The following is a 26,450-nucleotide window of genomic DNA, read 5'->3' on the forward strand; positions in this document are numbered from 1 at the left end:
GATTTTGACTTTTAACTTTTTACACTGTTTCCTCACATTGTGTGTGTGTGTGGGTGCTCTCACTCCCACCCAATCACCGCCCTTTCTTTCTACTCTCAAATCTACACTCTACAAATATAAAGTTTTTTTTTCTTCTTCTTTAAATTCGCGATCATATTGTAGTGGAACATTGCTGGAATAGTTGACTCAGTAATTAAATATTATCGATCTATGTTTTTCTTTGTTGTCCATTTGGATATATGTTTAGGGTTTAGGTAAATATATATATATATATATGTATGATATATTTAAAGTTTTGGATTAGAAAATTGATTATATCGTTCATATCTGATATGTCAATACTTGGATATATGTAAATTTTTATAATTACGTTTTTTTTTTATTAAAATTTATAGTAATTTAAAAAGATCGTAATTTCGTTGGTAGAATTTTACTGACATGAATTAGATTATCTATATTACATAATTCGAATTGTTTATGTAGACGATAAATTATTAGTTAGGATGTAAAGTTGAGTGTTGGACAAAGAGAAATATCATTTTTTTAATAATTATCGTTCAATTCGAATTAGTAGTTTCTTTTTAACTGGCATTATACGAAGGAAAAGGTAAAAAAAAAAAAGAATACGATATGCATTACACCAGAAAAGAAAAATGAATGATAGATTTAACTTTTTTTAATGAAAAGAAAAATTTTAACTTTTTTGTCACTACACCAGAAAAGATTTACATCATATAGTCATTTCTCCAAATAAAAAAAAACTTGAGCTCGGGAACATAAAATTTGAAATCCCAATAAACCTTAATGAAGCAGCAGAGTGGAGTGGAATGTTCCATTGCAGTAAATTTTCCTTCTTTTAAAAAAAAATAAATAAAGGTGACAGTAAAATAAGATAATAATCTTTTAAAAAAACTACCTTCGAATTATTCCAGAAAAAGAATCTGACAAATAAAATTTAACAGAGAAAAGAAAGCAACCAATCTTATGCAATAGAATCCAAATTCACTTGTCTCTATTTAAAAAATCGTCCTTTATGAAGGTTTTGCCAAAGTGTTATTAGTGCCCAGAATTAAACGCAATCCACTTCAATCCAAAACCCAGAAGCCAAAAAAAAACCTCTCATCTTCCCCAAACTTTCTCTTTCTGCAAGAAGAAAAAGAAAGCTTAAACCTTTCTGGGTTTCTTTAACCATGGCCGCTAATTGGACAAGGGTTAGTTTCTTGCTGGCTCTGATAATGACGGTGGCGATTCTCACTCCTTCAGTTGTCTCCGGTGAACATGGGTTTTCCGATCTTAAAATCCGTACCCACTTGAAACGACTCAACAAGCCACCTCTCAAATCGATTAAGGTAACTTCACAGAGACATACTAGAGAAAGCAAAACCCCTAAAAATTTCAAATTTTTTATTGCTGATTTGTCGGAGTAATTTCTGGTTTCAAACAGAGCCCAGATGGAGATATAATCGACTGTGTCCCAATCACCGACCAACCAGCTTTGGCTCATCCTCTGCTCGTTAATCACACTATCAAGGTTTAAAACTTGTTCTGTTTACTCTTTTTTTTTTTGCTTTGTTCTGAGTAATTCTGACATTGATGTTGTTATAGATGATGCCAAGTTTCAACCCAGAGAGGATTTTTAGTGAGAGTAAAGTTTCATCGAAAACCAAGAATCTGCAGTCTAGTGCTATAACTCAGCTTTGGCATGTGAATGGGAAATGCCCAGAGAACACAATTCCCATCAGAAGAACGAGAAAGGAAGATCTTTACAGAGCAAGTTCCGTCGAGTATTTCGGTAAGAAGAATCAGAAAAGTATCCCAAAGCCTAAATCTTATGAGCCAGCTAGTGTCCTTACACAAAATGGTCATCAGGTAATATTCATATATGGATTTGAATAAGTTTTGAACCTTTTCTTGTGTTCATTAACCAACTTTTTTTTTAAAACTCTTTGGTTTTGATTTAGCATGCGATAATGTATGTCGAAGATGGGGTTTTCTACGGGGCTAAAGCAAAGATTAATGTATGGAGACCAGATGTGGAAATGCCTAATGAGTTTAGCTTGGCTCAGATTTGGGTTTTGGGTGGAAATTTTAACTCTGATCTTAATAGTATTGAAGCTGGCTGGCAGGTATTTGTCTTCTTCAAAAGTTTTCTGATAATTCTGTTCTGAAAAAATAAAATTCTGTTTCTGATTCAAAGATTTGTGTTTTCAGGTCAGTCCACAATTGTATGGTGATAATCACACCAGACTCTTCACTTATTGGACTGTAAGTTTCTTAATATTTTGATTTCGATTTCTTTTTTATCTCTATGTGTGTGTTTTAGCTTACTGAAGAATCATTATATTTTGTCTCCCCTGTGAAAACAGAGTGATGCATATCAAGGCACAGGCTGTTACAATCTTCTGTGCTCAGGGTTCGTTCAAATCAACAGGGAAATCGCAATGGGTGGATCAATCTCTCCTTTATCCAACTTTGGAACCTCTCAATATGACATTACCATACTTATCTGGAAGGTAAACCAACAACAAGAATCCAACTTCAAATCCCTGGTTTGACATAAGATTAATGCTAGCGATCAAGTTTTACTCTTTAACTTGGGTTTGGTTTTGATCAGGATCCAAAAGAAGGACATTGGTGGTTACAATTTGGAGAGAAATACATAATCGGATACTGGCCAGCTTCACTATTCTCTTACTTATCAGAAAGTGCTTCGATGATCGAATGGGGAGGTGAAGTGGTTAACTCGCAGTCAGAGGAAGGACAACACACGACCACTCAGATGGGAAGTGGTCGGTTCGCAGAGGAAGGTTGGGGAAAAGCGAGTTACTTCAAGAACGTTCAAGTAGTCGATGGATCGAATGAACTGAGAAACCCTGAAAATCTTCAAGTTTTCACTGATCAAGAGAACTGTTACAATGTGAAGAGTGGCAATGGAGGTTCTTGGGGAAGTCACTTCTACTATGGTGGCCCCGGTCGAAACCCTAATTGCCCTTAAGATCTGTCTACTTACTTGCATTGCAGATCATTCCACATTAATCAATTGTATAAAACATATATTATATGTATACAACATTCTTAATTATATTAATTTCAGATATCAAGAGTGGTTTAGGGTTTGTTTATGGTTTGTGTCAGAGTGTTTCTATGGAGTGAAGAGAAGATAAATTTCTTTTAAGGAACATGGTCCCATGTGTATACTGAAATCTATATGATCACATTAATTAATTTGTATCTGTTTTGTATATGAGCGGTACTTTTTTTTCAGTGACCTGTGTGATAATTGCTTTGTCTATGTATAACAAAACATGGAGATGGGACTTTTGGATCTCCATTAATCAGTCATTTAACAATTTCCATTAGAATTATTGGTCAAACAGTCAAACTTCACTAGACTAATATGATAAATAAATGTATACTATATCATAATATAGTTGTCACTAATTGAGAGTACCATGATTTAAATGGTAACATACGTTTAGCTCAATTGGTTGTGAATTAAGGGAAAAAGATGTTTGTGTGTTGATTTGAGACTAAATCAAAATTTCGTGTTTTTTTTTGTTTTTGTGCTGATTTTTTTTTTTTTTTTGTAGTCGTTGGCTTTTTAATTGTCTTTGGAATTATGTTTTGGTTCTTGATCAACAGAACCAACTTTGTTTTGCTAAAATTTATCAGTTTATCTACGCCCACGAGGCAACGAGTAAATTAAAGTCTTAAGATTAAATCAAATTTAAAATTATAATTTTATATGCGGATTACAGATCTATCGTGTGATAGCCTAAGTTAAAGTCAACTAAAAAATATCGGGCCCAGAAACCACAAGAGAGTTGAATTCGATCGTGTTGACGATTTCTCAATCTAAAAGAATGATTAATTTAACATACTAAGAGAATTATAATTTATTTAACAAAATATTCAATGGTGATTTGTGCCAAAGGAAGGTTTAACCAAAGAATGTATCAGTCATATTAGAAATTCATGTACAAATTTAATAACGAGCTGATGCAATTACAAGCTCGTGACCTCACGCGGAATGGTTCATGGCAGACAACAAATGATAATCTTTTTTTTATTGAAAAAAAAAACTAATGATAACTAACTAATCGATAAATATAACGTGAAAGACTAGGTTACATATATATATATTTGGTTTAGTAACTTTAGTTAGATTAGTTTCAGGTTGTTTGGTCAAATGTCATTTTTCAGTTTCGTAAAAAAATAAAAATAAAAATTATATTGGTTAACCAAAGTTCTGCATGTCAAAAAGTTTTTTTTTTCTATTTTTTAAGATTAAAAAATAGTTCTTTTCTTTCTAAAATGATGTGACTGGTATTATATTCGAAAAAATTCATTCACTCTTATTAGAGTTTGAGAAGGCGTGGTTTTGTTTATGTTTTTATTATTTTTTACGTAAGAAGGTTCGGTTAAGAATTTATGTTTTTATTGAATTATAAATTCATAAGCAATCTCCTCATATAAAAGGCTAGTGAGTTCTATCTGAAAGTTTTGCTAAGAACAGTATAACCATGGTGAGAATGGCCGGTTTGATCGGTGTTGCTCTGATGGCGATAGCCGCGGCAATAGCTATTTGCGTTGATGGAAACGAGTTCTCCAATCACCGTGAAATTAAAATACTTAGACATTTGAAGCGACTAAACAAGCCTGCTGTTAAATCCATTAAGGTATCTTTATACAAAGTTCATGACAAAAAACATTATTGAGATGAATATTTTTTCGCTTTAATCTTTTCTTTACAGAGTGAAGATGGAGATGTAATAGATTGTGTTCCTATCACCAACCAACCCGCTTTTGATAATCCTTTACTTAAAAGACATACCATCCAGGTTTGGTTTCATTTTTTCTGTCTTTCTATTGTTAAAACATGATATTTTTGAATCACCTGCGATGCAAATTTTATGCTGGTAGATGAGACCGAGTTTCAACCCGGAAAGTGATTCTACGTACACAAAGAAAGAGGCAAAGGCTATAACTCAGGTTTGGCACAAGACTGGAGAGTGTCCCAACAACACTGTTCCAATTAGAAGAACAAAGAAAGAAGATCTCCTAAGACCAAAATTCATCAACAGTTTCGGGAGAAAGTCTCATCAAAGCATCCCAAGAACTACAACCTTTGATCCAACAATAGGTCATCAGGTACATATACATGCACATATATGATACATCGATCTATGTATTTCCATTGTTATTGTCTTGTGGCTTACACTTGTCCTTTCTTCTGGAGTGGATTTAGTACGCGGTAATGAGTGCGAGGAATGCAAAGTTTTATGGGACAGAAGTTGCGATAAACCTGTGGAAACCTTATGTTTTTTTTTTATAAACCCTATCGGCTGATCCGGTTGGCCCCGGTAGAAACGCACCGAAGTGCTATAGTGTGGGCTTCTCCCTGGTTCAACGGTTCAACGGTTCAACGGACGCTTCGAGCGAACTCGAGTCAACGGCCATGAGATCCATAAGATCCAAATGGGCCACCACACTACCTGTCCCGAGTTTGAAATGCCTTCCAACTAATGTCAGGGGTAGCCAGATCGCCTATTACTGGACTACCATGTAAACTGCTTGGGCCTTTTGGCCCAAACCCAGACTTCCCACATAATTGTGTTTTTGTTTCCAGGGAGGATCAAACTTGGGTGAAGTGGTGTAACACCCCACACAACCCTTCCCTACCACTGGACCCGATGCGGGCAAAAAACCTTATGTTCAAATTCCCAAAGAGTTTAGCTTGGCTCAGACTTGGGTTGTGTCCGGAAATGGCTCTAGTCTTAATACCATTGAAGCTGGTTGGCAGGTTTGGTCTTGTCTTCATTACATCTTCTTTGTTCTTCTGCAAAATTCGTAATTAACTCTATCTTTGTTTGTCTTAATTTATAGGTTTATCCAGAGCTATATGATGATAATAATCCTAGATTATTTGTTTACTAGACGGTAAGTTTCTCTTTTCCAGAAGATTTATGCTTACTTAATACTTTTTCCTTATAGAAGATTTATGTTTATTTGCACCCAAAAAAAAGAAGATTTATGTTTACACTAATAATTTCAAACTTCAAAGGTTTACTAGTTTCGGAACCTGAATAGAAGAAATAAGAGGCATTTTTTTCTTAATATTTTACCAAAATAAAAATAAAATAAGAAGCATGTAAATTCAACCGAAAAACTAAATATTATTATCATAAGAAGATCAAGACTTCAACTAATGTTTTTCCTTTTTTAATGTCGCTTAAATCAGGGCTTTGGTTATCTTTTTATGCAAAAAAATTATTGGTATATTAAACATTTTTGGATCTAATCATAATGAAATGTTTTTTTTTATATTAAAATAACGTGATGGATACCGAAAAACAGGCTGCTACAAGCCTACAACATTCTTTGCTCGGGTTTTGTTCAAACAAGTAATCGATATACAGTAGGTGGATCTTTCACCACTGTGTCACGCTACCGTGGTACTCAGTACGACATCTCCATACTTATATGGAAGGTAATAACATAGTTTCATGTCACCCTAACAATACGAGATTCATATATTTCAAGATAATTTGAAATCGCTATAAATAATACCTTTTCCCCCAAGTTACCTCTCTATCTAACCTTAAATGGATGATTCAAAATCATTAGGACCGGAAAACAGGAAACTGGTGGCTAAAGATCAATGACAAAGACGTTATAGGTTACTGGCCTGGAAAGTTGTTCACATCTCTAGGAGATGGAGCTACGAGAGTTGAATGGGGAGGTGAAATCATTAACTCGAGGACCGGTGGGAGACACACAACCACGGATATGGGAAGTGGGCATTTTGCAGACGAAGGGTTTAAGAAAGCGAGCTATTTCAGAAATCTTATGATAGTTGATGGAACCAATACTCTTAGAGAACCAAAGAGTCTTTACTTCTTTGCTGATAAACATAACTGTTACAATGTGAAGACAGGAAATGGTGGAACTTCTTGGGGCGTTCATTTCTTCTATGGTGGTCCTGGTCGAAACGTCAAGTGTCCTTGATTTCGGGGGATCTGTGTGTTCAAATGCTTTTGAGGGTTTCACATACTTGTCTATATTTCAATAAAGAACATGTGACAGAAGCATGCATATATATACTATAGTGGGTTGTATTATATAGTATGATAGTATCAATAGTGTATTATAATCTGTTTGAGTAGTGTGTGGGTATTGCAAAAGAAAATAAGTTATTTAACGATAAAACAAAATCCACGTCATAAGATATGTTCCTATCTATCAATTGATATCAATCTGTTTACAGCTTCCAACGAATCGAAATATTTTGAGAATAATAAAGACGTATTTAATGAAAATTAACTAGAAACACAGCTGTTTTAGAATGAGTTACAATTTTTTTTAAAATTGTAAACATGCACGTTTAATAAATGTAGATTAAATCATGTACGTTGTTTTTTGACCAGTTGAGGAATCGTTGGACATAATTTTTTTTAAAAATATGAATTTATAATGCCTATTGAATAAGACGCATGAATCCGTTATAAACAGTACCATAGTGATAAACATGCAATTATGTAAAAGGTCTAAAAATTGATGATATTACTTTTTTTTTTGTTTACATCAAACAAACATGTATTGATCAAATTTAACTCTTCAGAAGAATAGAAAATTATATGTGTATTATACAATAATTTGTCCTGATGTTAGATTGTTCATTACAAATAATTCCCAAAACATCTTAAATAATAATGAAAAAATTTCTCAAGAATCACATGAGAGGTAATCTACGTAGTACTAGTAGTTAGACATGCAAAACATTGCTCAATATAATTAATTATAAACTATGATGATCGAATCAAAAGCTACATAACCTAACAGTGATTTGCGATGACTTTTCGTTTCACAATAAATACCTGACATGTGCTGTTCCTCACCAGATAAGATCCAATCTTTGAAATTTTGTGTATGGTTGATCTAACTCGACCAACAATATTGATTATGTCCCCACTTTCCTTTAAGCCAGTCTTTACCACGACGCAACACATATTACAAAAGTCATTATTTGTCTTCGATTTTGGATTCGTGAAATCAAAATGGGTAACAATTCCTCTGCTCAAAGTTCATCACCATCTTTGCCGATTAATTCCACCTTCGATCTTCCTTCTCCATTGCCATCTTGGCCTTCAGGTTAATGTTTTCATTCTACTTTTTGTTCATCTTATGTTTTAGCTCTGTTTATATTTTCAAATGTTTTGAAATTTTTGTTGTGAATTTTGCAGGAGGAGGGTTTGCAAAGGGGATAATAGATTTGGGAGGTCTTGAAGTTTGCCAAGTAACAACATTTAACAAAGTATGGGCTGTATACGAAGGAGGACAAGATAATCTCGGAGCCACTTTCTTTGAGCCGTCTTCAGTACCTGAAGGCTTCTCGATTCTTGGCTTCTACGCTCAACCAAATAACCGCAAGCTTTTTGGATGGACACTTGTGGGGAAAGACCTCTCCGGCGACTCTTTAAGAGCGCCGGTGGATTATCTTCTTCTTTGGAGCGGCAAATCTACAAAGGTAGAGAACAATGGTGGAGAAACTGGATCCATTTGGCAGCCTGTGCCTCCTGAAGGTTATAATGCAGTGGGTCTAATCGTGACAACATCGGCTGAGAAACCTCCTCTAGACAAGATTCGTTGTGTCCGTTCTGATCTAACCGATCAATCCGAGCCCGACGCTCTGATCTGGGAAACTAATGGGTTTAGCGTTTCGAGTTCTAAACCTATTAACAGAGGAATACAAGCCTCGAGTGTTTGTGTTGGCACGTTCGTCGCAAACTCTTCAAATCCAACCCTAGCTTGTCTGAAAAACAACAAATTTGACTATTCTTGCATGCCAAGCAAGGTCCAGATCGATGCTCTGTTTCAAGCTTACGCTCCTTGGATCTATTTCCACAAAGATGAGAAGTATCTCCCAGCGTCTGTTAACTGGTTCTTCAGCAACGGTGCCTTGCTTTACAAGAAAGGTGAGGAATCAAACCCGGTTCAAGTCGAACCAAACGGTTCAAACCTTCCCCAAGGCGAATCCAACGACGGTCTTTACTGGTTAGACCTACCGGTTGCTTCTGACACAAGAAAACGAGTCAAAGGCGGAGATTTACAGAGCATGGAAGTTTATCTTCACATAAAACCTGTTTTCGGGGGAACCTTCACAGACATAGCCGTGTGGATGTTTTATCCGTTCAATGGCCCGTCACGAGCCAAGCTTAAGCTCGCGACAATCCCGTTGGGGAAAATTGGCGAACACATTGGAGATTGGGAGCATTTCACTCTCCGGATAAGTAACTTCAGCGGCAAGCTACATCGGATGTATCTGTCGCAACACAGTCGAGGAAGCTGGATCGATGCTTCGGAGATCGAGTTTCAAGGTGGGGGAAACAAACCGGTAGCTTACGCTTCTTTGAACGGACATGCAATGTACTCTAAACCGGGACTTGTGTTACAAGGCAAAGACGATGTAGGGATTCGGAACGATACAGGAAAGAGTAAACAAGTAATTGATACGGCGGCTAGGTTTAGGGTTGTTGCGGCTGAATATATGGAAGATGTGGAGGAGCCGGCGTGGTTGAATTATATGAGACACTGGGGACCAAAGATTGATTATGGTCATGAAAATGAGATTAGAGGTGTAGAGAAGATTATGGTTGGGGAGAGTCTTAAGAATGTGTTTAGGAGTGCTATTAAAGGATTGCCTAATGAGGTTTTTGGAGAGGAGGGGCCTACTGGTCCGAAGCTGAAACGGAATTGGTTAGGTGATGAAGATTGAATCCACTCTGATTTTTTCTTTTTAATGTTTGGTTTTGTGAATCTGGTATCTCTGTCTTTTGTCTACATGGGATGAAAACAAATGTTTTTTTTTTTTTGTTTATTAGCGCCTTAGGGAAAATTTCCGTTCGAAGACTGTTTTTTTAATTATTATTTTTTTTCCTTTTTGTGATATTTTGTACTCTTTGTTCATGTTAATTTACAATGTCTAGAAGTTGTTAATGTCCCGCCATGCTTCTTTTTTTTTTCTTCTTTCCTCCTTACATGAAGATTATCTATCCCGTTTGTTTACCGTTCGAAGTTCCCCTTTTGAAATCTATTCAGATGATTGGAAAGAAACCTGAAAAATGATTGTAAAAAAAATACTATAAAAACGATAACAAGTAAAAATTAGGCTCCGATAAAATTTCTTCTACTTTATGAATTTAATTATATCACATTTTCTTAACATATACAGTGAAAGCACGTGGTACTTGCGGGGTTAATTTCTTCTTTTTGTTTTTGTTTTTTTTTTAGTGTCAATTTGTTAGAAAAACCAAAAACTGGTCAAAATTAACTAAATAGGAAAGAGAATATGTAAAAGCTATCTCTACAGTGTTTTGTCGGTGTGTTAATTACCATATAACCCTTCTTTGATTTTTATTGTTTATCAACTTTATTTCATTCATGAGATATTCTTCTCTATCATCTAGTTAATATATAAGTTATACAGTTACATAACTTGTTAACATATTACATAGGTATATATAGCCAATACAGTTACATAACTTGTTAACAGCGTACATATTTTATTAGCATAGTAAGTATGACAGAGAGTTTCGTCGCAAAGATCAATGAACTAAAACAAGTTATAGATTAATATCCTGTTGGATTATGGTAACAAGTTACATGTTATTGTATCATGTTAAAATTTATTGTATCAAGTAAATATGTAAATGTTACTGCTAACATTTGTTTTAACATGGTAACTTAATCATTGTTGGTTAACTTACATTTTACCAATAAATGTTTACATGTTATTATACGATTTAAATACTTAGATATAGCTCTAATTTTATATTTTACAAGATAAGTAAAATTGTAAATCATCAACCTTTAGATTAACTTGACTATATTCATCAAAAGAACACTGATTCTATATTTCATCTTCAATCTCTAGAAACCACAATATATGAACAATAGTCATCAATAATAACCAGTTATCAAAATCATACCCAACTTAGTTTCGCTTTGTTTTCATCAAAGACCTTAAAATCGATTTCGAAAAGCGAAGGCGGCTGAGGTCGCTCGGCGCCGACGCTATCGCACCGTCGGCAAGAGCCTTCCCATTTGAGAATCTCGGAGTCTCTTAACTTCGTCTTCGTCTAAGGCGTTGAGTATCGTCTGTACAGATTGGGACTTCTGGTACGATTAACTCGTTCCCCCACGGGTTCTTGTCCAGCAGCGAACAGTCGCTCAACGAGCTTGATATTAGACATTCTGGAATTTCGATTTTGAAACAGACAAATCAGACGAATGATTTAGATAGCGTAGATCAAATTATTTGGCATAGATTACAAATTTATTAGAAATTTACCTTTACTTTGATGAAGTTAGCTTCGGTTTCGCCGGAAACTGCCAAATATTGTGAACTCGGAATTGTTCTGACTCGATAATGTTTAGAAACTGAAAACTTCTGTCTAAAAAGGAAAATACCCTAATCGATATAACCGAGGATTGTTTAATTATGTGTATATCCGATTATCATATATTAAAATATATTTTCATTGACAAAATATCTTGAACATATCGTGCATATTCGATTAGCATTATTTAGGGTGATAAGGGTAAAAGTGCCATATTGGAAATGTGTACAGTGTCCAAATAGTGGATTTACCGATTCTACAAATTATGAACAGGAACATGGTCATGTAGTGCATTTACTTTTTTTTTTAAAGTAGGATAAATGATAATCATTATTGTAATTAGGTTCGATAAAAAACAGAATTTTAAACATTCCTACTGAACAACATTTTACGGCATCCTGATACTGGTATTTGTTTGCTTGACTAGTGTACTTTTTTACCACTGACAAATCTACCACAAGATGATAAAGTTTCTAAGCACTAATTTCAGAAAGAAAAAAACTCTATCATTAGATAAGGTCTCTAAGCACTAATTTCAGAAAAAGCCTATCACATGATTTGTTAGTGGTTCCGATACTAACACAATGGGTTATTGACCGTGACTTTAAAAAGTGAACGCAGAGCATTTGAATTTTATGGTATTTGTGATCCATCTTTTTCTATACGAATCAACAATTTTTGATCTAAATTTGGCTTACAACTAGCTAGATACCATGTGTTCCAGAAATTCTTTAAAATTTGGATATTCAGTCAGTTATTGGGTCTATCCCATAAATATTTTAAAAATAATTTACCGTATAGAAAAAACTAAAATTCAACTAAAAATTTGCACTTATAGAAATGTTTTTTTTTTCTTAATTTTTAAAACTACAATATCTTTAATATGTTTAAGTCATGGGTCAATGGGTCAACGTTTATTGATTTGTATGGTTTTATTACTGTAACCACTGACAAATTTATAACAAGAAGATGAGGTTCAAGCACTATTAATTAATAGAATATGATCAATCTACTCTTCTATATAAATTCCAAAGAGTAGTTGATTAAAAATACATAAGAGTACTAACTAAAAGTTTTGCTAAGGATTATAATAATCCAAATGGTGGGAATGGCCGGTTTCATGGTAGCTTTGGTAGTGATAACGGTGATAATCTCTCCTTGTGTCTATGGAAGAGAGTTGTTCGATCAACGAGAAATCAAAGTACAAAGACTTTTGAAGCGGCTCAACAAGCCTGCTCTTAAATCTATTAAGGTATTTTGTACAAAACTTATTTTTCCCTGTTGTATAGGATGATGTTAGGCTTTTGAAGTCATGATAGTATATGTTGACACTTGTTTAAAACTTATCTATATTTTTTTCTACTGTAACTGTGCCTTGATCTCGAAATATAGATTTATACTAATAAAAATATGTAGAAGAGTAAAGATAAAATAATTATCTATTTATTCGAACGATTGTTCTTAGCAAATTTATTACATGTATTGTTTTTGATAAATTTAACCTACTTTAATTTTAATATATATTGATAAAAAGAAAAATCATGAAGCTGATAAGTGTTTGGCATGAAATGTAAATTTTTACATAATGACGGTTTGTTTCTATTCTTACTTCTCAAGTAAAATAGAGTACAATGTAAATTCTTACAAAATAAAGGTTAGTTTTTAATTTATAAATATAAAGGATTCCATACGCATCGTAACTCCATGCTTTTGAATTTCGCGGGCAAATATGAGATTAATTGTAGGCTCTTATATTTCTTGTAGAGTAAAGATGGAGACATCATAGATTGTGTTCCAATAACTAGTCAACCAGCTTTTGATCATCATCTGCTTAAAAACCACACCATCCAGGTTGGCCTTGATTTTTGGTCTCTCTTTTGGTTACGCATGCACGATCATGTTGAATTGGGAAGTTTTTTGCATGTAGATGAGACCGAGTTTTATTCCGGAAGGTGATTCTACGTACACCAAGAAAGAGGCAAAGGACATAACTCAGGTCTGGCACAAGAATGGCGAGTGTCCAGAAAACACTGTTCCTATAAGAAGAACAAAGAAAGAAGATATCTTACGAGGAAAATCAATTGAGAGTTTCGGGAAAAAGACTCAACAAAGCAGACCTGGAGACCATGAGGTACACCTTTTATGCATTTTCCTTTTCTTATGTACTCTCTTGTGGCCATGTGCAGATCGAGAAATATTTATATATTCAAAAGATATCTAAATTTGTGTTATGACAAGAGATCGCTAGTTTTTGAATTCTTAACACTTTTTCCATTTTTTGGAACCGGTTTAGTATGCGATCATGAATTCGAGGGAGGGAAGTTATTACGGGACAAAGTTTGTAATGAATATCTGGAGACCAGAAGTTGAAGTTCCCAACGAGTTCAGCTTGGCTCAGACTTGGCTTTCCTCTGGACGTGGCTCTAGTCTTAATACAATTGAAGTTGGTGTGCAGGTCTTCTACTTAATTCTTTGGTTCTCAATCCTTAATTATATCTAATTATTCATATGCAATAATTTTCAAATAACACTACCTTTGTTTGCCTTACTTTATAGGTTTATCCAGGAAAATATGGTGACAATAATATTAGATTATTTGTTTACTGGACGGTAAGATCCCTTTTTCTAGAAATTAATGTGTAACCGCACTAAACATGTTTTAACCTAATCATTTGAAAAAATTAAATTAGACGGTTCACTAGTTTTTGGATTCTGATCAGAATAGACAATCTTCTTTTTACTCGACCTTTTTCCACAATAACCAGATCAATAGTACGACTATAAACACAAAATAACAATTTTTTCAAGGAAATTCATGAATACTTTAGAAGCTAATGATCATGAAATTATTTTTGGGAATAGAGTGATGGATACAAAAACACAGGATGCTACAACAGTGACTGCCCAGGTTTTGTTCAGAGGAGCAAACGGATAACTGCGGGTGGATCCTACACTCAAGTTTCACAATACGACGGAAATCAATACGGCCTCCCCATACTTATATGGAAGGTACTAATACTAATTACACATATTTCTTTTTCTTTTGTTTTTTTACCATCAGAGGCAGATTGAGAAAATATTTTATTAGGTATATATATATATATATTTAATTTTTACCTACTATTTTCTGTATTTACTAGTAGTATTGCTTGAGTTTAATGCCTCATATATTAGAGAGCAGAGGTAGATTGAGTTGCCCTCAAGATTATATCTGCATGCGTCTAAAGCATGAATTGTCAATTATTTAGGACAGCGGAAACTGGTGGCTAATGATCGATGAAGAGCTTGTCGGGTACTGGCCTGGCTCGTTGTTTACTTCTCTAGGAGATAAAGCCACGAGGGTTCAATGGGGCGGTGAAATTGTAAACCAAATGAGCGGCGGGAGACACACGGCCACGGGCATGGGAAGTGGGCATTTGGCAGACGAATGGTATAAGAAAGCGAGCTATTTCAGGAAACTTATGACAGTTGATGGAGCCAATACTCTGAGAGAAGCACAAGACCTTTACCCCTTTGCTAGTAATGGTAACTGTTACAACGTTAAAGCAGGAAATGGTGGAAATCCTGATTGGGATACTCATTTCTTCTACGGTGGTCCTGGTCGAAACGTTAATTGTCCTTGATTCCAAGCTTTTGAGTATTTCACATGTGTAATTTAAAATAAGATCAACATGTGATCGATATAGTCGTGATTTAAGAATATAAAATCCAACGTCATATCGTAGTAATATCCTTGATAATATGCGTGTCCTTTGATATTATTATGTATAAAACTTGAATAAGAATATGTATGTGTTTGATAAATCTTCAGTTTTATAGTTTTTCGACAAATCGCTTTCAGGTAGTTTGCATAAGTAAAATATTACATTGATATAACTTACATATTTCTTTTTGGAAAATTTATTGAATATTTTCTGAGTAGATTTTTGACAATCAAGACTTGAATATGTTTTCTACTTTATTTCTATGTGATTATAAGGAATAAAATCCATGAAACTTTGCAAAAATGCATGCAATATTATTTTTATATGCAAAATTGTATAAAATGCATGCAAAATTGAATTAAGAATAGTAAGGATTCCAAAAACCTAGTGTAGAAAACATATTCAAGTCTTCTATTTGGAATCCTTATTATTCTTACTTCAATTTTGTTTACTCCTTATAATAATAGATCTTGCATGCTTTGTACGGTGACAAGAACCCAAGACTTTTCGCCTATTGGACGGCAAGTTTCCATTTTTCTTATTAATCTTTTAATTTTCTCGAATGACGAATTTGTATAGTAATAATTTTTTCGACCAAAAAACATAGAGCGATACATACCGAGAAACCGGATGTTACAATCTTGACTGTCCAGGCTTTGTTCAAGTGAACAGAGACATTTCCCTTTGTGCAGTTTTCAACACTTTCTCAATCTACAATGGTGACCAATACGATTTCCTTTAATTTAACCATTGAGAAGGTATAATTTATCTATTAGAGATTAACTTACATTTTCACAAAGATGGTCGATTTTTGATTAAGTTGTAACTCGTTTTAAGAACAAGATACCGGACTTTGGTGGCTGATGTTTGAGACATACCTAATTGGGTACTGGCCAAGCTTTATAGTCCCCAAGCTAGCACTCTCCGCACGAAAGATCGCATGGGGATGTGAAATTGTATATATATATATATATTTTTTTTTTGTTACGAAGAACTTTTTATTGATGATGATCAGTTACAGCAAAATATGACCTAGGAGCCATATAGATTTTGAAGAGATTACACAAAGTATAATTCTTAGAATGTAAGAGACTGTTATAGATAGTAATCGAATCTTCCGCTTCAATTAAAAGAAGGATCCATAGAAATGATAGCTAGCCACAACCACCTCTAATACCACGACCACGATTCCCACGTCCACCTCGAACGATTTGCCATTGCATCTCTTTCGCTTTGGTTGACGGACGAACCGGCCTTTCCCGAAGGATTCTTTTCCCAGATGGGGTCAAGAACTCCAATGGTTCAGGCTCGTCGTTTGGAGGTGGGGCTTCGACTTCATCTTCGTCTTCATCTTCGTCTTCATCCTCGTCTTCATCCTCCGAATAATCTGAAGACTCCAAGGAAGCAAATCTGTTTTTACGCAATGCAGAGCTAGACAAAGTCCTACGAACACCATTTCCTACAGGAACAAAAGATTGTGGAGCTGATTTAGAAGAAGATGCCTCCTTTGTAGAGGCTATAACTGTTGCAACTGGAATAACATTCTTCATATTATTAGTTTGTGGAGCGAGTGTGCAATTAGTAGAGACCGGAGAGGTTGCCTCTGCTGGAGAAATGCTTTGTAGTTTTTTTCCAAACCCTCCATTTCTTTTCCAGCTATCCCATTATGAGCAGATGTCGAGACAAAACCAGCAACCATAGATGGAGTATCAACATTTGGAGCATGATGAGAAGCTGCCGGACCTGAAGTACCAGTTCTTAGAAGTAAACATCGAGATGCTTTATGTCCTAACTGACCACAACCACTACAAGTAGAAGGCAGCCAAGAGTACAGGACATCCACCATAGTAATTGAATCACTTAATTACATCAGTTAAAGCAACTCTTTGAGGAAAAGGTTTGTTGAGCTTTACCTCAACCAAAATTTTTGCTCTTCCCATTTCTGTTGGATCAAGCCATGGCTTCTCAGTCAACAATGGTTCACCAATACCTGAAGCAATCCACTTAATCCCCAAGATTGAATAAAGTTGATCGGGAGTATTATTTAGCGTCAGCCACACAGGAACAGTCGTGATTTTGTGGACAGCTATAGATTCCGTCGGAGACCATGGAGAAACAAACATCAAACAATCATCAACATGCCATAAACCTCGCTGAATAACCCATTTGCGAGTTGATTCATCAGGAATATGGAATAAGTAGGGTTGACTCTCCCAGTTTACGGATGAAAATACGGCACTTTCTACCCCCAAATCCTAGTTACCACAGCCTGAATTTGGCCTCTAGATGGAGCAGAACACCTATAAAACTGACCAACCACAAATTCTTTCTGATTCTCTACACCACCTAGAAGAACATGACTAGGGATTCTAACCTTTGGGGTTCCATCCTCCATGTATTCTGGGATAGTGACTCTATGAAGATTACGCAGAGAAGGATTCATCTTTGCTGCCCAAGGATAGTCTATGGAGTGAGCCCTAAGAGATGCCACTTCTGCTTCTGAGGCGACTGAATGCTTTGCCAAATTCTGACCCCTATCAGACCGAGCATGAAGATTGCTGGTTCCTTGGTTCCCAGCCGACAGAGCTGGCCACTGGTTATATGAAGAATCGCCAAACCTCTGAGTTTCTGTTGAAGCAGAAGTCATAAGCGGCTTCTCCCAGGCACCTTTAGAGAAAGGAATGGCTGTAGCTTGTGGAATTGGAAGTATATTATGCTAGAGGTCGAGGGACACACACGCTTACGCAAATGGGGAGTGGCCATTCCGCAGAGGAAGGGTTTAAGAAGGCGGCTTATTTCAATACCTTAGAGTACATGGATACATCTAATCATCCGATCACACCCTCCACACAATATCTTGAAGCTACTGTGACCCGGCCTCAATGTTATAACCTAAAGGTTGGTTCTAGCCAGAGGTGGGGAACTTACTTTTTCTACGGAGGACCTGGTCGCATCCCTCAATGCCCCTGAGCTTATTTTAACTAGATTAAGGTAAATGTTTTCTTTTTCAAGGATTAATATAAGTTTAAACTATGAACTAATGTAAGAGAGATGATAGGATTATCTAGTCAATGCGTTGACTTTGCGTAATGACATTTTTCTATAGAAAATGTGTGTGACAACTTTCTCCATTATTTGATTTCTATGATTGAACATAAGAGCGTTCTAAAGATGTGTATATTACTGAAGACAGATTTCTAATTAGCAATAGACATTTTAACAAATGGGTTTGTCTACGAAATAAAAATTAAAAAGTCGTCTCAATTTAATACAAGTGTTTTGATAAGCAGCATGTTTTTTTGTTGTTGGATAACTCAAGTCGTTGTCACTTGTTATCAACGTTTCAAGTGCTACCTTGCACGATATGTAAATTGCAGAAAAAAGAACAGAGAAGGATATAATAAAATTTATGTATATTTAGAAAAAAACCTTGCACGACACTTTCCGTTAGATCGATCAGCTTTGACTTATACGTTTAAGTTTGCGTTTTTTTCATTCACAACGAAGAATATGCTTTACACTTATCCTCTTTGGCATTTAACTTCTCTTCCTTTACGTTCTATATTCTTAATGAGTCTTAAGTAATTGACACCAAGATTCTGCAAATATATATATAACCCACGACTCCAAGTTTCCCCTGTTGATTATCTGCAAATCAATCTTCCCATCTGTGTTCCGCAATCCGAAAATGGGAAACTGCCTTTCAATCTCCGATCCTCCTCTTGAAGATGTATCACAGAAGATTCTCAAAGCACTTCCCGTCGAAACAGCCTTCAAGTTTCCGTCTCCATTGCCTACTTTTACTCACCAAGGTTTGTATTATCATCGGTTCTTGTTGTTCTCTCTCTCTCTCTCTTTATTGGTTTGATGATATTGATTTGACTTGCATCATCAGGTGGCGGGTTTGCGAAACAAACCATTGACTTAGGAGGTCTCGAGGTAAGTCAAGTGTCGACATTCAGCAAAGTTTGGTCCACTTATGAAGGAGGACCAAACAATCTTGGAGCAACATTCTTTGAACCATCTTTGATCCCTTCCGGTTTCTCCATTCTCGGTTATTACGCTCAATCAAACAACCGTCAACTCTTCGGTTGGGTACTCACAGCTAGAGATCTCTCTAGCAACACATTGAAACCACCTATAGACTACACCCTCGTGGGAAACACAGAGTCACTCAAGATCAAACAAGACCGACCTGGTTATATCTGGCAGCCCGTGCCGCCTGATGGATATCAAGCCGTTGGTCTGATAGTCACAGACTCCTCACAAAAGCCTCCCCTAGACAAACTACGCTGTGTTCGGTCCGATTTAACCGAGCAATGTGAAGCTGATACATGGGTTTGGGGATCAAACGGAGTCAACGTTTCGAGTCTAAGACCAACCATTAGAGGAACACAAGCTAAAGGTGTCTGTGTAGGTACATTTACTTGGCAACCCCAAAATTCCTCTCCTTTAGCTTTATCTTGCTTGAAGAACACGAAATTCGACTTCTCTACGATGCCAAATGGGTCCCAATTCGGAGAATTGTTTCAGATTTATTCTCCGAGTATCTATTTCCATCCAGACGAAGAATATCTACCTTCCTCTGTTAACTGGTATTTCAGCAACGGTGCATTGCTATACAAGAGAGGCGAAGAATCAAATCCAGTCCCTATCGAATCTAACGGCTCAAATCTTCCACAAGGCGGATCAAACGACGGATCATACTGGCTAGATCTTCCTATAGACAAGAAGGGGAAAGAGAGAGTGAAGAAAGGAGACTTACAGAGCAATAAAGTGTATCTCCATATCAAACCAATGCTCGGAGCAACATTCACAGACATAGCCATCTGGGTATTTTACCCTTTCAATGGCCCAGCACGAGCCAAGGTCAAATTCGTGAATTTGCCATTGGGGAAAATCGGCGAACACATTGGGGACTGGGAACACGCGACGTTACGGATAAGCAACTTCAACGGAGAGCTATGGCGAATGTTCCTATCGCAGCACAGCGGAGGAGTTTGGATCGACGCTTGCGAATTGGAGTTTCAAGGAGGAGGAAGCAACAAGCCTATAGCTTACGCGTCGCTTCACGGGCACGCGATGTATCCGAAACCTGGACTGGTGTTGCAAGGAGACGATGGGGTTGGGATAAGGAACGATACGGCGAAGAGTAAAAAGGTAATTGATACGGGATTAGGGTACGAGTTGATAGCGGCGGAGTATGGAGACGGCGGAGTAGTGGCGGAGCCGCCGTGGGTGAATTACCTGAGGAAATGGGGACCTAAAATTGATTACAACGTTGATGATGATGTTCGGAGGATTGAGAGGCTATTGCCTGGTGCTCTGAAAAAGGCTTTTGTTAACTTTGCAAGGAAGATCCCTGATGAAGTTTATGGTGAAGATGGGCCTACAGGGCCCAAACTCAAGGGAAATTGGGCTGGTGATGAAAAATGACAGATTTTTATCCACTTATCTTTAAAGTTTATAGTTTTAAAATGTTTTGGTTTGATTCTTTCTTCCTTCTTATCAAATTCTTGATCACTATTTTATGTAAATATTATTTTTTTTAAAAACATAAAGAAAACTTTAATTGGTAATTCTCAAGAATAGCCCTAAAAACTAAATTTTCTCAAAAATAGCCCGGCTACTTTTCTATTTGACAAATCTAGCATTCATTTAGAAGGAAAGAGGATTCATTAAAGAACAAAAAATGACATGTTTATCCCTGAAAAACTTTCCTCCATCGTCACCTTCACTTGCGACAAATCGTGTTGTCGGATATTGTCCCGTCATCGGACTTGATGGACTCAATTGCTCTCATCGCTATCCTTCTCGACGAAGCCCTAATTTAACTAGAAGGTTCGTCTCCCTTACATCTAATCCATATTCCTCTTCTTCTAGTTCAATTATGCAGCAATTGCTATCGTCTTCTTCCATTTTCTTCTGCAATCCTCACTTTCCTCTCTCTATCTCTCTCTTTCTCTCACCAAATGCAGCTACCTTTCTTTCGTTACCTGCAAATTTCCGTCTTAGCTCCCTATCGGCGGCTTGATACAGATCCGGATCTGCTAAAACGTACTCGTTTCGAGCTTGGTACCTCGTCAACAGCATTGTTGAGCCTTTCTGACCAGGTCTTTAATACTTGTTCAACTGGAAGAAGAACTTTACAACGAAGAAGAACCAGCTAGCTTCAACTGAAAGAAGAACTTTCAGGAACTGATCTTCAACTTTACCCAAATTTTCGGGTTACACTGTGGTAACTAAAACCCGACAGTGTAGATCAGGGCTTGCATTGGGCGGGTTCATATCGGGTTCGGGTCGGGTTGGGTTATTTTACCCAGGAAAACACGACGATTTGGATCCGAAGTTTCGAACCCGAGTGAGATGTGAGATTTTCTCAAAACTAATGTCAAGATAAATAATGGGTAAAATAGTAATTTGTATGTTTAATGAATGCTAATCTGGTCCATTTTCAATGAAGGGCCTATTTTTGAGAAGATTTAGTTTCTTAGGGCTATTTTTATCAATTTGGGCACGTTTATTTTTTTTGTTTTTTTTTTGTTATTTGGATTACCGTTCGATATTGTGAAGCAAATATAAAGAGATTCCTACCCAAACCTTCATAACGAGTTAGTTTATTTTTGGACACAAAAACCTCGTAATGGACTTTGAAACCGCCAACAAGATATTTAAAGAGGTTGATGTCATCGTAATCTCTGCAACGACCAAAAACTTCAAAGTCAGGTTCCTTTGTTTCCTCTTCCCCTTACTCTGTATCGTCAATCTCTGTTTTCTCTTACACTATATTCTCTTACTCTGTTTCATTATTTGCCCCATTTTGTTCTGCTCTGTTTTTGGTTGTTCAGTTTCTTTCTTTACTTTTTCTCTTGCTCGGTTTCTCTACTTGTTATGTGCTCCGTTTGAAACCTAACAAGTGAAGCAGATCTTTTTTCCTGAGAGGCTACATCTACTGGGCTTTTGACTTTTGAGCATCTAATAGAAGACCACAAACAGTAACAACTGCAGAAAAAGACACAACAAACAAGCCTTATGTTTTCTCATGTCTTCTCAAGTGTTTATGTTCAAAATATTCACCTTCAGGGTCTGTAGGGGCATATCATACAAGGAAGAGTCGATAAAAACAGCAAGTAAGAGTAAGCAGCAACCAAGAAAAATCAAATTACATTAATATTTTCAAACTTTCAGCAGTTCTGTTACAAATGCTTTCTCAAGTGTTCTATACTTATCAATGTGAACATAAAAAAAAATTAGAGGACTGAAACAGATCAACTGATAAAACAGTTTGTGTCATGTGTTTTACCAGACCAGAAATGTTGCAGGTCTTCCTTTCTGATCATTCAAGTAGCAATGGTTGACACAGAGGCTTTCGTATTGTGCTATCGAGTTCCATAAAATAAGTGACTACGACTCCGATAAAAGAGCATACAGCTGGTACAAGTCCTAACCCATATCTTGTCACTGAAAAGTAGAAACTTTGCTCCATGTTTACATCGACTTGTGGTGATGTGCCGCCTACACCATTTTCCATACCACACATCCATCAACAATTTTATCTGAGTTAAGATAATCTTAGTAAGTAAGAAAGAAAAAAAAAAACCTTACTTTGATGTGATTGAAGAACATATAAAGCAAGCCCACATGACATTTTGTCTAAGAAGCTCAAAGATCCACAGACGAAAGCACATCCACCAAGTTCCGAACCAATTAACACGCTCTGCATACTAATTGCTGTCACCTGTAAAAATTTTGATTGCCAAAAGATAGATCATTAGCTTTCTTTATAACACATGAAAACATCAGATATAGCAGAAAGAATGATGTCTTACCAGAATCAATGCATTTGCAATGCCGATAAAGACAGAGATCGCGTACATGAAAGAGTTTATGCCTCTTGGCAATAACATAACAGACACACCGCAGAATATCCAAATAAAACCACCAGCACAATAATATGCCTTGAGTCGTTTTCCATTCCAAGGAATCTCCTACATTTAGGAGTATATAATAGTTATATAACAGAAACAAAGTGGAACCAAAAAACGTTTTAGAGATGCGTTTAAACTTGTTGCAACCTGAAGCATAACTGATACAATGAAGCTGCAGATGTAGATTATTGCAGGAATCTGAAAGTATAAAACATTGATCAGACAAGTTTAATGATCAGTAAAGAGACGAAAGCTTTATTGCAATGATTCTATTTCACTTACAAGAGCTTTAGCAGATTGAGCCATTTGAAGGTCATCAATAACAAAGAATGCAAGATATGCCTGCGAATAATTAAAGTAATCCTGGAATGTAAGTATTGATCTAAAATACAAAAAGAAGCAAGAAAAAAGGATACAGAAACTAACCTGTGAAACATTCAAAACTAGTCGGGTGAGGAGATAAACCATTGCGACTTGATAATAAAGAATTTTACGGAACCAGTAAGCCCATGGTATTCTTGCTCGGCTAGTTTCTCTTAGATTTATCCGCAGCCTTTGAAAATAAAAGCAAACCAACTCATTTTCAATGGAAATATCATCAATCATGCATGAAACTTCAGTCAAAGTTGATTTAAGCATTTGAAAGAAGAGTGTGCATTACCGTGGTTCCTTTGTCCCCATAAGAAATATGACTACAAACAAGCAGCCGACGGTAATGCATGAATAAGCAATCCAACGATACTGTAGAATTGAGACGGACTTAGAATCATTATCGAAATTCGAAAGGCATATTAACTTTGAAAAATATGCAAAACAAGTCAGTAAAAGCACAAAACCTGTATTTCGGTATTTTCTTTTGTATCGGCTTTGCTAACACCAAATACAACTAAAGCAATCGCGTACAAGCCTAAATTAGCAACCTGAATTTAAAACAATAAGATGCTAATAAACCGAAAAGGCATTTTCAGAGCACAAATAAGACCAAGGGATAAGAGCTGACCATGCTAAACGCGTTACGGGAGCTTGTTAGTGCTACTCTGCTTGTTGAATTCAGTGTAATGCAATTGACCATAGCCCTAAAGAACATTAAGATTATGAAAAAAAAATGAACATCTCACTGCGTAAACTTGAGGTTACGTCTAAAAGATAGAACGTAAGAGAAAATATTGTTTTACATGTGGGAGACCTGAGTAGCGGCCCATCCAATATTGAAGATAGCTGCGAACATGCTGTACGAAAATGTTTCGACCATTAAAGAGTTATTATGGAGGATTGAACAAGGCAAACAACCACCAAAAACCGAGGAAAATGAGATAGCCACTAATAGTGATCCTGCAGCGTGCCAAATTTTGAAATGCCCAAATCTATCAATCTGTCATGTAAAGAAGACAGAGATGTGAGTAAATACACATTGTTCATTCTTCCTTTAAGCACTACCTTAGAACAAAGATCATTTTTTAACTCAAAAGTTAGATTCCCTTCAATGACATGAGACTAAAAGGACCCTAAAAAGAGTTGCTTCAACACACTACATCATACCGGTAAAGAGATGATAATTGAAAACAATACAAGCTCTCACAACAAAGAAGTTATGAAACTGAAAATTCAAGTTCCAGACAAAAGTTACCAGTTCACCAATGAAGATTGTAGCAAAGCCATCAGCAACTTGACCAGAGAGCATGACAATTGCAGCATCTCTACAAAAGAAGTAAAAAAGACCGATAATTAATTCGAGATTAAGGTTGTTAGGCAAAAAGCAGGAGACTTTACCTCGGAGAGAGACCGATTTGGGTCAAGAATAAGAGGAGGTAAGTGAACCAACAAGAAGCAGTAATGTCATTGAGCATATGCCCAACTCCATAGAAGAAGACAGATAATCTTCCAAGTGGTTTTGTGAATTGATCCTCTTCATCCTCTCCAACAATGACCGATGACGTCATCAGCCAATCGTTTTCAAAAGAAACAAAAACTTGTTTCTTCCTCTACAATTCGAACCTGCAAAGGCGTGTGCAGGGAAGACCCGTCAAGAATTTGAATTAACCCAAAACCAATAATTGACTAATAGTATCGACTAAAAATACCAACTTTCTCTATTGAGATATCATGGCAATCAATATTGAAATATCTCTACAATCAAGCTCAATCACGAATTCAATTATCTTAATTGTAGAAATATTGTATAGTTTAGGAAACGTCTTTCTCTTTCCTTTGGTATATATATATGTAACGACGGTGTAGGGGAAGACAATATAAACTTTCCTTACATTTTATCACTTTCAGATTGAAGAAATTGAGGAGGAAGAGGAGGAGATATTTAAGAAAGGGAAAGGAATAAACTTTCGTACCTGTAGAGTGAAACAAAAGAAACTTCCAAACCCAGAATCGAATTTGAATCAGACCCTTTGTATTAGGAGATCGATTCGAGAGATTATCCTAAATAAACGGGAAAGAAAATAAATAAATAAAAGAAGCTAATTAGGGGATGAGAAGATCAGTGGGAGCTCTCAACGAGAAACTTGCATCCTTGTTTTAGTACATGAATGTTCCATTTCCTTGTTTTAGTTGTATTAATCTCTTTGCATAAAGACGTCGTTCCATTTTCGGGATTTCGAAAATATTACTAGTATATTACTACTATTAGACTAGTGACCAATGAAGAAGAATAAAAAAATCAACCGTTTAGTTATAAAAGGAGAGAATAAATTAATAACCTATAAATTTCAGACGATCATAAAGAAAGAGGGAAGGAGAAGATAATCTGGGAAATTGTGCGGTCATGTGTTTGCTCTAAGGATTTGGGTATGGGAGATTTTTGGATAATAATATCCTCCTCCAACTATGAGAAATAAAGAAAAAAAAAATGGTTGCAACAGATTCTTCGAAATCGAAATCTAGTTGTAGTTGAATATATTAGATTCTCTGTGTGTTGTGTTTCTACTTGCCGTTGCCGAGTGCAGACAATTCTTTTTACTTAAGTCAATTATTTAATAATTTAGCCATTTCTTTTTTGTTTTCTTAAAAAAAAATAGATAGCTAGCCTAATAGTAAATAGTAATTCGGATTGCCTAAATGTTCAACTAATTTTTGTTGAGTAATCCCAGTGTTGCATAAATCATGAGACCTTGTGGTTTCCTCTTTTTCATTTTATCTTCTTGTGGATCGAAAATCCCTATATTTTTTCCTTGCTTATTTTTCTTCTGATTATTTATTGGTGCAGAAGAAGAATAAAAATAAGCATTGTTGCTTACGTTACTTGAGAACTTTGACAAAGACGCGTCTTACAAGAGAGACCGTAAGATGTCCAATTAACTTATAGCAAAGAGGCTTAGACTTTTTCCATTTGTTTTCTATCAACGTGGAAAATAAGAAATTGACACCCAAATGAGAATCTAACGTAAATAAAATTAGGTGTATATGCA

General features: G+C 36.0%; 6 protein-coding genes and 1 pseudogene across 7 annotated transcripts; 5 read left to right on the forward strand and 2 right to left on the reverse strand.

Annotated features, from left to right (window-relative positions):
- The first annotated feature begins 1,069 nt into the window (after positions 1-1,069).
- On the forward strand, positions 1,070-3,228 carry LOC18015735. The gene is made up of 7 exons (XM_006397537.2): positions 1,070-1,349; positions 1,445-1,531; positions 1,606-1,869; positions 1,962-2,126; positions 2,212-2,265; positions 2,367-2,513; positions 2,615-3,228. Exons 1-7 carry the CDS (start codon positions 1,191-1,193, stop codon positions 2,993-2,995), a joined length of 1,257 nt encoding a protein of 418 aa, XP_006397600.1. The 5' UTR covers positions 1,070-1,190; the 3' UTR covers positions 2,996-3,228.
- Positions 3,229-4,523: 1,295 nt separating this feature from the next.
- LOC18015736 lies at positions 4,524-7,008 on the forward strand (annotated as a pseudogene).
- Positions 7,009-7,995: 987 nt separating this feature from the next.
- LOC18015737 lies at positions 7,996-9,998 on the forward strand. The gene is made up of 2 exons (XM_006397539.2): positions 7,996-8,151; positions 8,244-9,998. Exons 1-2 carry the CDS (start codon positions 8,058-8,060, stop codon positions 9,773-9,775), a joined length of 1,626 nt encoding a protein of 541 aa, XP_006397602.1. The 5' UTR covers positions 7,996-8,057; the 3' UTR covers positions 9,776-9,998.
- A 2,452-nt stretch (positions 9,999-12,450) lies between these two features.
- Positions 12,451-15,179, forward strand: LOC18015738. Its single transcript, XM_006397540.2, has 7 exons — positions 12,451-12,651; positions 13,164-13,250; positions 13,327-13,530; positions 13,693-13,854; positions 13,956-14,009; positions 14,262-14,408; positions 14,648-15,179. Exons 1-7 carry the CDS (start codon positions 12,499-12,501, stop codon positions 15,020-15,022), a joined length of 1,182 nt encoding a protein of 393 aa, XP_006397603.1. The 5' UTR covers positions 12,451-12,498; the 3' UTR covers positions 15,023-15,179.
- Positions 15,180-16,257: 1,078 nt separating this feature from the next.
- On the reverse strand, positions 16,258-17,750 carry LOC112086209. The gene is made up of 4 exons (XM_024155081.1): positions 17,367-17,750; positions 17,017-17,256; positions 16,742-16,895; positions 16,258-16,634 (listed from the first exon to the last, which is right to left on the reverse strand). Exons 1-4 carry the CDS (start codon positions 17,748-17,750, stop codon positions 16,258-16,260), a joined length of 1,155 nt encoding a protein of 384 aa, XP_024010849.1.
- Positions 17,751-18,582: 832 nt separating this feature from the next.
- Positions 18,583-20,664, forward strand: LOC18015739. The gene is made up of 2 exons (XM_006397541.2): positions 18,583-18,915; positions 18,999-20,664. Exons 1-2 carry the CDS (start codon positions 18,792-18,794, stop codon positions 20,537-20,539), a joined length of 1,665 nt encoding a protein of 554 aa, XP_006397604.1. The 5' UTR covers positions 18,583-18,791; the 3' UTR covers positions 20,540-20,664.
- A 1,584-nt stretch (positions 20,665-22,248) lies between these two features.
- LOC18015740 (major facilitator superfamily domain-containing protein 12) lies at positions 22,249-25,861 on the reverse strand. Of its 2 annotated transcripts, XM_006397542.2 has the most exons (14): positions 25,743-25,861; positions 25,377-25,464; positions 24,802-25,026; positions 24,659-24,728; positions 24,207-24,403; positions 24,032-24,107; positions 23,868-23,951; positions 23,693-23,772; positions 23,458-23,584; positions 23,314-23,373; positions 23,179-23,229; positions 22,933-23,091; positions 22,709-22,841; positions 22,249-22,618 (listed from the first exon to the last, which is right to left on the reverse strand). In XM_006397542.2, the coding sequence occupies exons 3-14, from the start codon at positions 24,969-24,971 to the stop codon at positions 22,440-22,442; spliced, it is 1,386 nt and encodes a 461-aa protein (XP_006397605.1). In that variant the 5' UTR covers positions 24,972-25,026; positions 25,377-25,464; positions 25,743-25,861; the 3' UTR covers positions 22,249-22,439. The 2 variants fall into 2 exon arrangements, with proteins under 2 accessions (XP_006397605.1, XP_024010892.1); XM_024155124.1 differs by lacking the exon at positions 25,743-25,861 and having other exon boundaries at positions 25,296-25,641.
- Between the last annotated feature and the right edge of the window lie 589 nt (positions 25,862-26,450).

The sequence above is a fragment of the Eutrema salsugineum genome, unplaced genomic scaffold, assembly GCF_000478725.1.
Source record: "Eutrema salsugineum unplaced genomic scaffold, Eutsalg1_0 scaffold_22, whole genome shotgun sequence".
Classification (NCBI taxonomy): Eukaryota; Viridiplantae; Streptophyta; class Magnoliopsida; order Brassicales; family Brassicaceae; genus Eutrema; species Eutrema salsugineum.

Coding starts and splice junctions, on each gene's coding strand:
- LOC18015735 (XM_006397537.2), top strand. CDS start 1,191: ATGGCCGCTAATTGGACAAGGGTTAGTTTCTTGCTGGCTCTGATAATG. Junction 1,350..1,444: donor CACCTCTCAAATCGATTAAG/GTAACTTCACAG, acceptor GGTTTCAAACAG/AGCCCAGATGGAGATATAAT. Junction 2,514..2,614: donor TTACCATACTTATCTGGAAG/GTAAACCAACAA, acceptor GGTTTTGATCAG/GATCCAAAAGAAGGACATTG.
- LOC18015740 (XM_006397542.2), bottom strand. CDS start 24,971: ATGACGTCATCGGTCATTGTTGGAGAGGATGAAGAGGATCAATTCACA. Junction 23,585..23,692: donor ATGGGGACAAAGGAACCACG/GTAATGCACACT, acceptor TTATTTTCAAAG/GCTGCGGATAAATCTAAGAG. Junction 23,092..23,178: donor TTGTATCAGTTATGCTTCAG/GTTGCAACAAGT, acceptor TCCTAAATGTAG/GAGATTCCTTGGAATGGAAA.
- LOC18015737 (XM_006397539.2), top strand. CDS start 8,058: ATGGGTAACAATTCCTCTGCTCAAAGTTCATCACCATCTTTGCCGATT. Junction 8,152..8,243: donor ATTGCCATCTTGGCCTTCAG/GTTAATGTTTTC, acceptor TGAATTTTGCAG/GAGGAGGGTTTGCAAAGGGG.
- LOC112086209 (XM_024155081.1), bottom strand. CDS start 17,750: ATGACTTCTGCTTCAACAGAAACTCAGAGGTTTGGCGATTCTTCATAT. Junction 17,257..17,366: donor GAGGCCAAATTCAGGCTGTG/GTAACTAGGATT, acceptor TGGGTTATTCAG/CGAGGTTTATGGCATGTTGA. Junction 16,635..16,741: donor AGCTGGAAAAGAAATGGAGG/GTTTGGAAAAAA, acceptor ATGTTATTCCAG/TTGCAACAGTTATAGCCTCT.
- LOC18015739 (XM_006397541.2), top strand. CDS start 18,792: ATGGGAAACTGCCTTTCAATCTCCGATCCTCCTCTTGAAGATGTATCA. Junction 18,916..18,998: donor GCCTACTTTTACTCACCAAG/GTTTGTATTATC, acceptor TTGCATCATCAG/GTGGCGGGTTTGCGAAACAA.
- LOC18015738 (XM_006397540.2), top strand. CDS start 12,499: ATGGTGGGAATGGCCGGTTTCATGGTAGCTTTGGTAGTGATAACGGTG. Junction 12,652..13,163: donor CTGCTCTTAAATCTATTAAG/GTATTTTGTACA, acceptor TATTTCTTGTAG/AGTAAAGATGGAGACATCAT. Junction 13,251..13,326: donor TTAAAAACCACACCATCCAG/GTTGGCCTTGAT, acceptor TTTTGCATGTAG/ATGAGACCGAGTTTTATTCC.